The sequence below is a fragment of the Felis catus genome, chromosome C1 (genome assembly GCF_018350175.1).
Source record: "Felis catus isolate Fca126 chromosome C1, F.catus_Fca126_mat1.0, whole genome shotgun sequence".
NCBI lineage: Eukaryota > Metazoa > Chordata > Mammalia > Carnivora > Felidae > Felis > Felis catus.
The window spans coordinates 55,580,824-55,595,710 of NC_058375.1; the positions used below are offsets into that span (position 1 = coordinate 55,580,824).

Here is a 14,887-nt window from a genome sequence, read left to right on the forward strand (position 1 = left end):
CCACACTTTTGAGAATCAAATCTGAGTTTTTATTTTTCCTCATCTCCAGATTTTAACTTGCAAGAGCAAGACCACCTGGTGTTCACGACTTGCACCTAGAGTGGACAGCTAGGATACAAGAGGCTTCCTTGTTCTGAATAAGGCCATTGTCCTACTTAACTCTGGGCACCTGATCTTGCACGATTTTCAAAAGAAAGAAGAGCTATGGAAGGTAGTAGAGGTGAACTGAGGAAGGAAAATACTAAGTTTTGGGGTCAAACAATAAAGCTAGCAAACTCACACCTTAAATTGATAACACACTAAACATGCCCTAAATTATGGGAATTGAAGCCACAGGCAGACATCTTATCTGATATATGAGGGCACCTTAGCTTGTCCACATCCTCAGGAAACATAAACAACACTTAATGCTTAAATATTTTACTATTTATCCTTTGGGGGTGTTGGTGGGGTGTTGAGAGAAGATACAATTTCTTTGGAGGGCAAATAAGCAATTTTCACAGTGATGGGGAAAGGTTAGCTTTTAATTTGAGCCAGAGGAAGAAAGGAGACAAAAGAAGTATGGCTTCCTTCCGTGGGTTCCAGTTTGGGTGACATATTGCCCCCAACAGCTCTGCCCCCAAACACAACCACCAGGCCACGTTTAGGGCCAGGGAATGGCCTGTGCCCCCTTCTGGGACAACATCATAGAAGAATTTAGATTCTCTGCTGCTGGCTGCTTAAAAAGAACATCACTCTTTCCATTTATTTACTTTGTGAGTTGTAACTTCTTACACAGACCTCTGGTTATGAGTGTGAAATTGTAACTGCCAGGTAAGAATTTACTCTAACTCTTAGACCCAAGAACCCCTGGGTTCTTGAGCTCTGCATTCTTAGCAAACAAAACTTCCTATTTAAGTAGGTCAAAAAAGGTTTCTGAGGGTTTTTGTGGTACTCTAGAAATTACATTGCTTTCACTGGGTTACTTTGATCACAGAGTATTTGTCCTGTGAGCTTTACTATGTTAACTTACCATCACTGTTTTGAACAAAATGATTACATGTATTTTTTTAGACTAGAAACAAGTCATAAAAGAGAGAGAAAATAAATGAGTCAGTGCTTTTCCTGAAAAGAAATCCAAATATATTTAAAAGCTTCTGTACTTTAATATGTAATTTGTGAAATATAAACATTATCACAATTCCTATTTTTAGCCATAATTTTAAACACTTTCTAGAATTCATCTATGATTAAATGCACACATATTACGGGAAGTTTATCAGATTCACACCAATCATGAGATAAAGTACTGTAAGATGTCTTTATTCATTTAAAAATACCACATTAAAAAAACATACATGGAACAGTCTGTTTCCACTTAATCATTTATTTAAAAGTTTAAATGTCTTTGACTTCCTTCAATTTTAACCATCTTTTTTTTTTTTTAGATTATTTATATATTGAGAGAGAGAACAAACAGGGAAGGGGTAGATAGGAAGAGACAGAGAGAGGGATAAAGAGAATCCCAAGCAAGCTCTGTGCTGTCAGCACAGAGCCCTGTCAGAGTGGAGCCTGACTCGGGGTTTGATCTCACAAACCATAAGGTCATGACCTGAGCCAAAATCAAGAGCTCCCCAAATTTTAACCATCTTTGATCTCTACTTATTGGGATGAAAGCAGAGTTCTTATCCAACAAAAGTCCCTGAATATTTGTCTTTGACGTTGCTATCTAGTATCATTATTACAGGCACAATTAGGCTGACCTGTGCTCTCCTTGGGTAAGGAATTACAGAGTGATCTTTGCCAGAAGCATTGTGCCTCTGTTCACTGTAAATTCTTCTCATTATCATTTTATTAATCAAGCCAATCAAATTATGAGATAGCTTTACTGAGTGGTTGCTCTGCGCCAAAAATGTGTTAAATGGTAGAAATTCAAAGAAAAGGGACTCTGCCTTTAAGAAACTCTCAGTAGAAAATGATCGTTGGCTAGACTCTGAATTCACGAGAAATCCGGCCTGTGATTAATAAGTGCTCCAATAATAGGGGAGGGATGGGATTGCTGGGAAAAAGCAAAAACATAAGCCTCATACTTAAATGACGGGGTTTTTACCCTTGACATTGGATAAAGGGGCAATGAGATTAATAATAACCCCATCTTATTCTCATAACCATAATCATACTCCCATCTTTACATAGCTTCATATTAACAAATATTCTGTTTATTTGCATATGTGTATATAAACTTTGTGTATATAAACTTTGCATATGTGTATATAACTTTGATATTTTGCAAAGTTAATTAACCACTAGACATTTACAAACCTGAGCACTCACTTCATATAGAATGCTGTGGAATAACAACCCAAAAGACTGACCGTTGTTTTTTATGATGGCCAAATCAATGATACTCTCTGGCTCATGTCTCAGGAGGAAAAATAACTTCAGCACAAATCACTGTAATCAGTGCAGGACCACAACTCAATCCATGTCCAAAATGACTTAAATTTACCCCCTTTATGACTCAAAAAAAAAAAATTTATTTTCCCCTACTTGGAGTCCAGTTTGTCCCCATTGTAATTCAATGCTACAACTCACCAAAATGTTCTAAAGAACTTTAGTATGTTCTTACTGCTTGAAATAGTTTTTTAATTGTAAAATCAAATTGCATACAACGTAGAAAGTTTTTAAAAATTTAGACCAGCACAAAGGAAATACCCATTATCTCTATAATCCCATAATTTCACTACTAGCAATCCCTCTTTAATAATTTGAAATAGATCTTTCAAGCTTCAGTCTCTCTGTCTCTTCCCATCTCTCCCCCTCTCTCTCCACCTCTGTCTCCCTCTCCCAACCCCTCTCTCTCTGTCTATGCCTTTCTGTCTCTCTCACTACAGTGTTTCACAGCCTGCATTTTTCACTTTATCATATGGCAAGAATTTACTTAATTAAACATATTTCTAGTGCTTTCCGGAGGCCAGATATTTAAACTATCTTCTACAACTTTGTTTTTGGATGTATTTTAGGAGTTTATTATAGTTTATTTAACCCTATTTTGGGGTATTAGGTTGTCTCCAACTTATTAATTATTATAAACAGTACTTTAAGAGGCACACACTCTTGGCCAAATATTTTTGTGTATCTTTGAACATTTCATTAAGGATGCATTCCTAGATGTAAAATTGCTGGGTTGCAAGATATTGCTCTTGATTTTAAAGATAGTAATATGTAAAGTGCTCTCCATAAAGGTTGTACCAGTTTGTACTCCCACCAACAGGAGTGTTAGAGGATTTCCCTGAAGTCCATTCCAACACTGTGGATTACCATTTTTTCAAAATCCTTGCCAATTTTATAGGTCTAAATGATATCTATTATTGTTTCAATTTGTAATGAGGAAAACTTTTTCATATATTTATTTTTTGATTTTACAAGTAATATTCTTAGTAGATGATGTGCAGGTGAAGTGTAAGTATATATTTGTATGTAAGATAAATATTTGGCTATAACCTCAGGTGCATAGATGTCCATATTTTTATTCTTCCTGAGCCCCCATTTTTCCATTTTTCTTGTCATTTGCTGAGTAGTCAACTTTTGCAAGCAGTATTGTGAGTGTAGGGACAAGCCAAGAGAGCCACACCTGAAAAGTGACTACATGATAAACACTCCATATTTCCATACTTCTTTTTTTTATCTTGACCTTGGTCATTTATTGTTGGATGATGTAACTGAAAATTGCAGATGTCATTCTACAGTTGTTGGGGTTTCATAGACTTCAGAGACCATTAGGGCTCCAATAATGTCATTGGAATTCTCATCTTTTCCTATCTCTTCATGGGTTTTTTCCCCCGTGTTGTCTTAATTCTTTTTTTTTTTAAGATTGTTTTTCTCCTAATTTTTATTTATTTTTGAGAGGGAGGGAGGGAGGGAGGGAGAGAGAGAGAGAGAGAGAGAATCCTAAGCAGGCCCTGTGCTGTCAGTGCAGATCCTGATGCACGGGTTTGAATTCACAAACTGTGAGATCAAGAGCCTTTCACTTAACTGACTGAGCCTCCCAGACACCCCTATGTTGTCTTCATTCTTAAATCCAAGATGGCCACCAGCAGCTCATGGTTCACATGTTACTCAGAGACAGCAATTTCTAGGGGTAAGAAAATACCTCTTACAATGGCTCTCCAAAAAGCCCCTTGGAGAATGCTGATTGGTTCATCTTAAATCATGTGTTCATTCCAAAGGGAAATACTCTTTAGTCAGCCTAGGTCAAGGATACACTTGTAGGTAAAGCCTAGTGAGTAACAGCCCTTGAGGCAGGAGTGGAGTGGGGATGAGGTTGGGAGTGAGCAAGATTTCAGTTCTCAAAAGGTAAAGAAGCTAACAGATAAAAACTAAACAATGTTCTCCATATTATGGTCACTTAGAAAAAGAGCTAAAGGGGATGCAGGGAGGGAGAAAGAGAATGTTGAAATAGAATTCTGTGAATACCAAAAAAATTTTAATTATTTTAGAGAAAGAGCACATGAGTGGGTGAGATGGGCAGAGGGAGACAGAATCTTTTTTTTTTTAAGTGTTTATTTATTTTTGATAGAGAGAGATACAGAGTGTGAGTGGGGGAGGGGCAGAGAGAGAGGGAGACACAGATTTGGAAGCAGGCTCCAGGCTCTGAACTGTCAGCACAGAGTCTGATATGGGTCTTAAATACATGGACCACAAGATCATGACCTGAGTCAAAGTCAGATGCTTAACCCACTGAGCCACCCAGGCATTCCAGGAGAGAGACAGAAACTTAAGCAGCCTCCAGATTCAGCACTCAGCACAGAGCCTGACGTAGTATTTGATTCCACAACCCTGGGATCATGACCTGAACCGAAATCAATAGACAGACACTCAACGGACTGAGCCACCCAGGAGCCCCCCAAAAAACGTTTAGTCATTTTTTATTGTGGTAAAAGATACATAATATGAAATATATTTTCTAACTATTCTTAAGTGTATAGTTCTGAGGCATGAAGTACATTCACACTGTTCTGCAATCACCATCATTTTCCGTCACTACCATTCATTTCCAGAACTATTTTCATCTTGCAAAACTGAAACTCTGTGCCCATTAAGCAACTCTTATTTTCCCCATCCCCCACCCTGGCAACCATCTACTTCCATCCATGTTGTAGCATGTATCAGAGTTCCCTTCCTTTTTGAGGCTGAGTAATAGTCCATTGTATGTATAAACACTAAACTTTTAAAGTGAGTAGTGGAATAGGTGCCAGAAGAGGAAACAGTCTGATGGGGTGAAAGAAAAAACACTTTTTTGGGATCCTTTCACAAGAGCCAAAGGCAAAGGTTTCAAGGGGAAAGGGACCAAAACAGCAAATGCTGCAGAAGTCAAGTTCAATGGTGATTGCACAGATATTTCGGAATTTGTTAATTAGAAAGTCATTAACGACCTTCACAACAGTGGTTTTGGTGGAATTGTGGGTCTGAATCTTGATTGCCTGGGGTTCAAGAGCAAATGGGAGATGAAGTAAAAGGCCAGTATAATATAGGACCCTTAGTTTAGCTGTTAAAAAAAGGAGATAGTGGTAGCTGAGGAGAGAGAATTTGAGGAGTTATTATTATTTTTTTTTTTGATAGGAGAAACTTGATCATATTAGTATCCCCAGAAGAGTGGAGAATATAGTATACAAAGGAGAGTAGCAATGTTTGATGGCAAAGTAGGATGTTAGGTGAGGTGGTAGGGATGGAATGAGGGAAGTATTGAATGCCAGTTGAGCTGGTTTCCTAAATAAAATGGGAAGTTTATCAGCTAGCTACTTTATAAAGAACTTTATGTTTGTATGGTGGCTCCTAAGTGATACATTTTGTTGCAGATCCACCAGATGTTCCTGACAAGGTAACCTGTGTCATTTATGAATATTCAGGCAACATGACTTGTACCTGGAATTCTGGGAAGCCCACCTACATAGACACAATGTATGTGGTGTATGTGAAGAGGTAGGTTCCTTCAACAGTTTAACATGAGCAATTCCATTCCATTCCAATGTTCTGCCTCCAGCAGGGATCCAAAAAATGAGCCTTAAGAATTAAATGTATGCTGATTATCCCCAATTCCCTAATTATCATCAGTGAAGCTACCTGAACGCTTTTTGGGCCATTAATATTTTCACTCTGTGGGACAATGGGTTCTATAATCTTTCTGCCCTTTAATTCATTGGTACGTAACTGGGGTCAGGGACCTGATGCTGATATAGCACAGAATAGTTTTAAAAGGATCTTTGCTTCAACCCCAGCTCTATCCTCATTCTAGGGTTTAGGCAACTTGCTCAACCTCTTCAAATTGCCTTTCTTTATCTTTTTTTTTTATTATTAAATTTTTTTCAACGTTTTTATTTATTTTTGGGACAGAGAGAGACAGAGCATGAACGGGGGAGGGGCAGAGAGAGAGGGAGACACAGAATCGGAAACAGGCTCCAGGCTCTGAGCCATCAGCCCAGAGCCTGACTCGGGGCTCGAACTCACGGGGCTCGAACTCACGGACCGCGAGATCGTGACCTGGCTGAAGTCGGACGCTTAACCGACTGCGCCACCCAGGCGCCCCGCCTTTCTTTATCTTTAAAATGGATCTAAAAAATAGAGCCTAATGCACAGGTTTATTCTAATTATTTAAGTGGAATTTGGCTTTTAAAGCGTGCAGCACAGAGCCAGGTCCACCGCACTAAATTCATGGACGCTACTACTTATTAATGATCCCCAAATCTTAAATTTGGTGCCTGTATAGGCCAACCCTCTTTTCTGGTTTGCCGGAGACTAAGAGAGTCTCCAGGACACGGGACTTTGAGTTTTAAAACTGAAGTAATAACTGAGTGAAAGTGCTAATTTTCTATCTGCAGTCCAGGAGGGCTTTGAGGAAATGCTCTTGTTACATGCTTAACAATAGCTGTTACATGCTTAACAATAGCTGTTACATGCTTACCAATAGCCAGATTTCGGGAGCCAAGGTGACTATGCAGCCAAACCTCTTTTAAGTTTTTATGCTTAAAGATAAATTGTTGATCATAAAAGTTGTACTACTTCGTACTAAATTAAATTTGAATGCTTATTCAGAAATTGCAAAATAGGAAAAGGTTGATATGAAAAAATCCCTTTCCCCTCCCCAATGTACACAGCTGAAATCTTTCTTTGTTACATTTAAACTATATCCATGTATGCTAGTCTGTTTTTGAATCCTCTGCGATTGTTAAAGATGAAAATGAAATTAATTTTTATTTTTTTTTCAACGTTTTTATTTATTTTTGGGACAGAGAGAGACAGAGCATGAACGGGGGAGGGGCAGAGAGAGAGGGAGACACAGAATCGTAAACAGGCTCCAGGCTCTGAGCCATCAGCCCAGAGCCTGATGCCGGGCTCAAACTCACGGACCGCGAGATCGTGACCTGGTTGAAGTCGGACGCTTAACCGACTGCGCCACCCAGGCACCCCGAAATTAATTTTTAAAAAGTTATGGGCAAACAGGGTTAAGTTAGTCACCCATCATGTTTCCCATGTTATTCTTTCTTTTAAAAGAATGCCTTCAGTGGTGTATTTGAAGTAAACTTTTTTTTGTCTGTAACTCTCAAAAAAACTACTTATATTTTAAAAAGCATTTATTGGGGGAGCACCTGGGTGGCTCAGTCAGTTAAGCGTCCAACTTCAGCTCAGGTCATGATCTCATGGTTCAGAAGTTTGAGCCCCGCATCAGGCTCTGTGCTGACAACTCAGAGCCTAGAGCCTTCTTCAGATTCTGTGTCTCCCTCTCTCTCTGCCCCTCACCTGCTTGTGCTCTCTCTCTCTCTCTTAAGAGCAAACATTAAAATTTTTTTTAAAAAATAAAATAAAAAGCATTTATGGGACCTTTACTATTTGCTAAGCACTGGGTCAAAAACTTTATATGTGCTACTTCATTTAGTATCTTACACAACCTTGTGAGGTAAATATGATTATTTTTCCAGTTTTTGTAGACAAAGTAACTGAGCCTCAGTGGGGTTAGGCAATGCGTCCAGAGCCACACAGCTCCAGAGAGGGAGAGGTGGGATTTGAACTTGGGCTGGCCTGGCTACCACTGCTGAAGTGGTGTCGGAACCAGATCACAGGGCATATTTGAGAGATGATAACCAGGTCTCATCACAATAGAACAGAATAATCTTCCAATCTTCTCTCTCTCCACGTGTAACATACTCAGAATAATTTTAATTAAGTAAAACATAAAAAGCAGCACTTCTTCATTCAAGAAATTCTATGTAAAAACCAGGCAGATTTTACGAATACATTGCTAAGTCTGGAGTAATGGGCTCCATGCCACAGGCAAGACGCTCACTCACACCTGTCATTCTGAGCAGGGGTTAGACAGAGGCAATGTATCAAAAGGATGATAGAAACACTGAGTCACCTTATTTAAAGCATAAGCATTCTATGATTTTAGTATATTCACAGAGTTATGCGACCATCACCACAATTTCAGAACATTTTCTTATGCCAAAAGGAAACCGCGTATCCATTAGCAGTCACTCTATTTCCCTCAACTTTCCCATCCCGAGGGATCCTATGGGGATTTGCCTACTTTGGACTCTTCATATAAAAGGAGTCATACAATACGTGGTCCTTCCATGACTGGCTCTTCCACTTAGCATAAGCCTTTCAACATTCATCCGTGGTGTAGCATGTATAAGCACTTCATTCCTTTTTGTGGCCAAATAATGTTCCGTATATGAATATATCACATTGACTTTATCCATTCGTTGGTTGATGGACATTTGGGTTATTCCTGCTTTTTGGTTATTATGAGTAATGCTTCCATGATATTCATGTACAAGATTGTGTGTAGACCTAAGTTTTCATTTCTCTTGAGCATACACTTAGGAATAGAATTGAGAGGTCATATGTTAACTCTGTTTAACCTTTTGAGGAACTGCATACTATTTTCTAAAACAACTGCACTATTTTACATTCACTCTGGGAGTGTATGAGGGTTCCAATTTCTCCACATTCTTGTCAACACTTATTATTTTTGTATTGCTTATTGCCAACCTAGTGGATATGGCTTAATTCATTTAAGTCCCACTTACTTGCCCTCTCAGGTTCTTGAGAATAAAATTGCACTATAAATTTGGAACAGGCATACCACGATTTGAGAGGATATATTTGTTGAACAAAAACTTGCCAACCACCACCTAATTTCCTAGTTAGTCTTATAAAAATGTTCTCCAAATATTTTGATTATTATAGATTTCTTTTAAAATCTATTAATGCATTCAGTGATATATATTTAAATTATTTACACATGGCTTTTTCTGAGAAACACATCTACCTTACAAAGTGAGAAATACCTAGTAATTATGAGTATTGAGATTGTTCTCAATACTCAAGTCGCCATGAAAATACTAAAAATAGATTTACTAAAGATCATGCTTTTAGAGCTATCCACTGGAAAGAACAGGGGCTTTCGAGTTTTACTTTTGATTTCCAGTTCTAAGATTTATCAGTTAGGTGTCTTTTATGATGCAAATATCAGAAAACCTAACTGCAGTGACTTAAACATATGGGGCTTGGGGCGCCTGGGTGGCTCAGTCGGTTGAGCGGCCGACTTCGGCTCAGGTCACGATCTTATGGTCCGTGAGTTCGAGCTCCGTGTCGGGCTCTGTGCTGACAGCTCAGAGCCTGGAGCCTGTTTCAGATTCTGTGTCTCCCTCTCTCTGACCCTCCCCCATTCATGCTCTGTCTCTCTCTGTCTCAAAAATAAATAAACATTAAAAAAAATTTAAAAACAAAAAACAACAACAACAAAAAAACATATGGGGCTTTATTTATATCAAGCCATAGTGGTAGGTATGACAGAGCTGGCATGATTACTTCAATGATATCCCAAAGGCTTTTTCCAACTCTTTCCTCTATAAGTTTTAATGTGTAGGCTTTACTCTCAGAAGCTGCACCCCTAGGCTTCACATCCAAATCCCAGGCAGGAAAAGTGGTGAAGGAAAAAGAACATCTCCACCTATAGACTTCCACTTGGATCTCATTGGCCAGGACTGAGTTACATGTCTACTCTATCTGGATGGGAACCTAGAAGGACATTGTTGATAGAATTTAGTACTGTCATCTAACAATATCTGCCATAATTGCTAGCTGTGTGATCTTAGAAAAGTTATTTAGCTTGGCTGAGCCTTACTTTCCTGTGAAATGAGGGTAAGTAATACTGTACTGGGTGTTACAAAATTTATAAGAACACAAACTATAAAAAAAGACTTGCAAAAAGGAAGCACTTAGAAACAACAAAAAGGCAGAGTATTAAGGTGACCCTCAAGGCTGACATACTAGTCTTGTTTGATTTGTTTTAAAATTAAAACCTGACTTATTTGGGTGCGGAGACTAATTAATATAAGTCCATTAAGAAATGGTCATCGGTGGGGTAGGGGCTGGGCACTGGTTGGCTCAGTCAGTTAAGCATCTGTCTCAGGTCATGATCTCACGGTTTGTGAGTTTGAGCCCCACATTAGGCTCCATGCTGTCAGCATGGAGTCTGCTTGAGATTCTCTCTCTGCCCCTCCCCTGCTTGCTCTCTCCTTCTCTCAAAGTAAATAAATATACTTAAAAAAAAAGATCATTGGGGTGCCTGGGTGTCTCAGTCAGTTAAGTGTCTGACTTGATTCCAGCTCAGGCCATGATTTCATGGTTTGTGAGACTGAGCCGGGCTCTGCGCTGACAATGTGGAGCCTGCTTGGGATTCTCTCTTTCTCCCTCTCTGCCTCTACCGTACTAGCACTGGCACACACTCATGGGCTTTCTCTCTCTCTCTCAAAATAAATAAATAAACTTAAAAAATGATCATTTACAAGGTATTATAAACAATAATTTTACTCATTTTCAGGTAACAGTCATTTTAGACAGACGAATATCTAGAAAAAAGCTGTTAAATGTGCTCTGAAAGACTAATTTTTTAGCTGTTGTGCATGTGTCAGTAGGAAACTCACTCATTCATTCACACTAGAAATGTAATCTCAAAATGGGCAAGAATTTTTGCTTATTTTGTTCACTGCTACATCACTTGAGTCTAGAATGGGGCCTGGCGCATTGTAACTGCTCAGTTGATAGTCACTGAGTGGTTATTCTGATACGTAGACATCGACATTTCCTGCATTCTCCCATCACAGTCAAGTTAAATAATACTAATACAAAGTCTTACATTTTAGAAAAACTTTTTTCGCCTTTTCTGAAATCCAACAATAAATTACAGCCAAACGCGGACAAACCTAACCCAAATTCTGAATTGGCTGAGTCTAGATTAATAGAATTGTTTCATAGTTTAAAAAGAACATAAAATGTGAAGGATTAGCATAAAAATGAATGTTCTCCTCTAGCAAAATCAAAGAATGAGCTCCTATAAGCACAAACAGGAAAAGGAAATAAACATCCTATCTCACAATTGAAGACACACCAATGAGTTGAAAAAAAAAAACAGAAGAGAAAGTTAATTTTTCTATCAAAACTGCCTTACCCCTCACCCCCAGGAAAAAGTTGACTTATAATCAGTTTGTGGTTGAGGTAGTTTAAAAAGGTTATACTAGATCCTGGGTTTTTAGGGTATTTTCCATTTTGGCGGGTAGGTAGAGATCAGCATTTGCAAGGTTTCACTTCCAACTCATGTGGTTCTGTATTCCAGTAAAACCACATTCACAGAAGAGGCATTTCACCTCAGCCCATGGACTTGTTCCACTAGTGGCAGAAAGGTGACATTCCCTGTATGGCAGCCTAGGGGCCATCGGGCTTCCATTCATATACCCTCCTCTGCTGTGGTTTGCTGTTTATCAATAAGTGGTGGTAGGAAAAACCAAAAAAGAAGAAGCTCTGGTAATAAACGTCTATCTACTATTGTCTATTACCCTCAACAGCTTCATGTAAATATGTTCTTTCTTTATCTTGGAAACTCTTGCAGTGTCCTTGCAATGTCTTCTACTCAATAAACACTTGTTGAATGAAAAAGAATTCATCATGGCCCCTCATTTTATTCCACTCAAGTCAATCTAGCAAAGATTTATTTAGCATTTTGCTTCTTCTTGTTACTATGTTAAACTCTAGAGAGTTTTTGTAGATAGGCACCATCTCTGTGCATGACAAGCTCATGATCTCACTAGAATAATACAAATGATGGAATTTTCAGGCACTATGAAAGACCAGTAGGGCAATTATTTTTTGATAAGATATCATTGTAGACGCCCTAAGATCAATTGCTTATTCTGTCAATTCATAAGGCCTGCCTGTTTTTGCCACCTCTTCTTCTCCATATGCATATTCTTAATAACCAGAAAGAGGTCTTAAGTACGATTCCAAATATTTTTAAGGCTGTGATATTACATTTATGTCATTCTTTTAGGACTCAATAAGCAGTCATATTTTTAAATCCATTTCCTCACCAATTTTGTATCTGTACTAGCAAAGCTAATTGTGGCTGGGGACAAATGCAAACTTACTGACTGATATGACTATATATTCATGACCACTAATCTCAACTGGGCCCTGACAGCTACCCAGTATCCTACCACATTTCACTGGCCCAGTCACTGCTCCACTAAGCCAGATAATTATTTCATTACTTTTTGTCTCATTTCTGGCCTCCAGAATGTTTTCTCTCTCCTTGTGCTCTGTCGATGACCTGCTTTCTACTTCATTGAGAAAATAGAAGCAATGAGAAATATGATAAGTTCCCCCATCTACTGACGCATTGACCTCCCTATCCATATACTTGGTCTTCCTTTTTACTACTGTGCATGAACTACTGTTTCCCTGATGCCAACTCTCCACCTCTTGGGCTAGATCTTACCCCTCCTGCCTCCTGCTCCCACAATGTTCCTCTCTTTCTTCTGCATCTTACCTTTTCTATCTTTACTGGATCATTCCATCGGCTTGCAGCGTCTGCCCTCTTGAAAAATATAACTTTCCCTTGGTCTTTCCCCTCCACTACTCTATTTTTCTGCTCCTCTTTATGGCCAAACTTCTCAAGAGTTGTCTGTACTCTTTTTTAAGTTTATTTATTTATTATTTTGAGACAGAAAGTGCAGGAGGGGCAGAGAGAGAATCCAAAGCAGGTTCCCCACTGTCAGCACAGAGCCTGATGCGAGGCTTGAGCCTATGGAATGACAAGATCATGACCTGAGCAAAAACCAAGAGTTGACCGCTTAACCAACTGAGCCACCCAGGCACCCCAAGAGTTGTATGCACTTTCTGTCTCTTTCTCTCTCATACTTTCTTTAAGCTAGTTTAGTCAAGTTTTCACTTTCCTGAGACAGGTCTTAACAGTGTCACTAATGACTTCCCCATTGCCAAATCAAATGGTTTATTCTCAGTCCTTATCTTCCTTATGAGGAGCATTTAATAGCTTTTCGCTTCCTTCTTTTAGCTTGGAGGATACTACTCCTTTTTGATTTTCCTCCTACCTTCCTGGATGCTTTCTCTCAGTCTCTTGCTGATGTGTCTTCATTTCCAGTGAAGTAACAAGCCCCCAGAGTTTTATTCCTAGCATCTCCTATTATTTGTATCTACACTCATTACCTAAAAGACATAACACAAATTTATAGTGTAAAACTCCCTAATTTATCTAGTTTGAGTCCAGATATCTCCCCTGTCTGCAGTTACCATATATCTAATATCTTATTCAGCACTTCCTCTTAGACATTCAAAAGGTATCTCAAAGCTAGTATTTTCAAAACCCAAACACTCCCAGTTTCCTTTCTCCGTACTTGCATTCCCCTTCTCAGTAAATGGCAACTCCCTCTTCATTATATTTGGGCCCAAATCACTGGAGTTGTCCTAGATTACTCCCTACCATGCCCTTAACAAAATTAATCAGCCAAACCTATGGGATTTGACTTCTTCTCACTACCCAGTTTGCAACCCCAGGCCAAGCCATATCATCCCTCATCTGACTTAGTACAAGGACTTCCTAACTGGTGCTCTAGCCTCCACCTTTGCCCTCCTAGAGTCATTCACAAGTAGCCTTTTCACATGCACCTCAGATCATGTCACTCCTCTGCTCAAAACCTCCCATTTCAAAGCCAGAGTCCTCCAGAGGCTCTTTGTGACCTTACAGTACCTTCTATATCTCTCCCTCCTCCAGAACTCTCGGATCTCATCTTTAATCCCTTTCTATCTCCTTTACGTACACCAAGCCTCACTGACCTCCTTGCTGTTTTTGAACTGGACAAGTATGATCCTGCCTTACGGCCTTTATATATCCCTAGAAAGTTCTTCCTCCAGAGAGGAGGAAAATCACCTTCTCAGACAGGCCTTCCACATCCTCTTTTAAAATAAAAAATCCCCACTCCTGCATCTAGCACTTCCTAACCCTTTTTTGCTTTATTTTTCTTCTGAACATTTGTCACCACAGGACATATTATATATTCATTTGTTTCCCCCAGAATGTGTGCTCCATGAAGGTCAGGACTTTATCTGTTTTGTTCATTGTTGTAGTCCCAATGTCCAAGGTAATACTTGGAACATAGTGGATATTAATTAAATATTTGTTGAATGAGTGGTTAACTAAATGGAAAACACTATTAACCGTTATCACCATAAATTTGAAATGTTTTTTATTGAAAATCTATGAAATACAACTAGGGCTAGGTGCATAGTAAACTTCAGAGAAACATCAATCATGCTGACTCCCTTCAACAAATAATCTGTTATGTAATAAAAACACACCAAAAACAGAAATAGAAATAAGAAATTAAAAAGAAACTTTGTAATATAAGTTTTATGTAAAAATAGTCCCAAAGTATAGTCAGTCACTCATTATTACTAGATTCCTCATCTAAAACAGTGTTCATGGTCTAGGTGCTAATAGGAAGGTAGACTTTAAGCAGAATTAAATTACCTAATAACTATGGTTCATGTT

General features: G+C 38.8%; 1 protein-coding gene across 1 annotated transcript in view; it reads left to right on the forward strand.

Moving 5' to 3' along the window:
* IL23R (interleukin 23 receptor) overlaps nucleotides 1-14,887 on the forward strand; it is a 60,539-nt gene that overhangs the window by 5,740 nt on the left and 39,912 nt on the right. Inside the window, exon 4 of the mRNA XM_023258809.2 lies at nucleotides 5,838-5,961. Coding sequence (XP_023114577.2) covers nucleotides 5,838-5,961 — 124 coding nt within the window. The remainder of the gene's footprint in view (nucleotides 1-5,837; nucleotides 5,962-14,887) is intronic.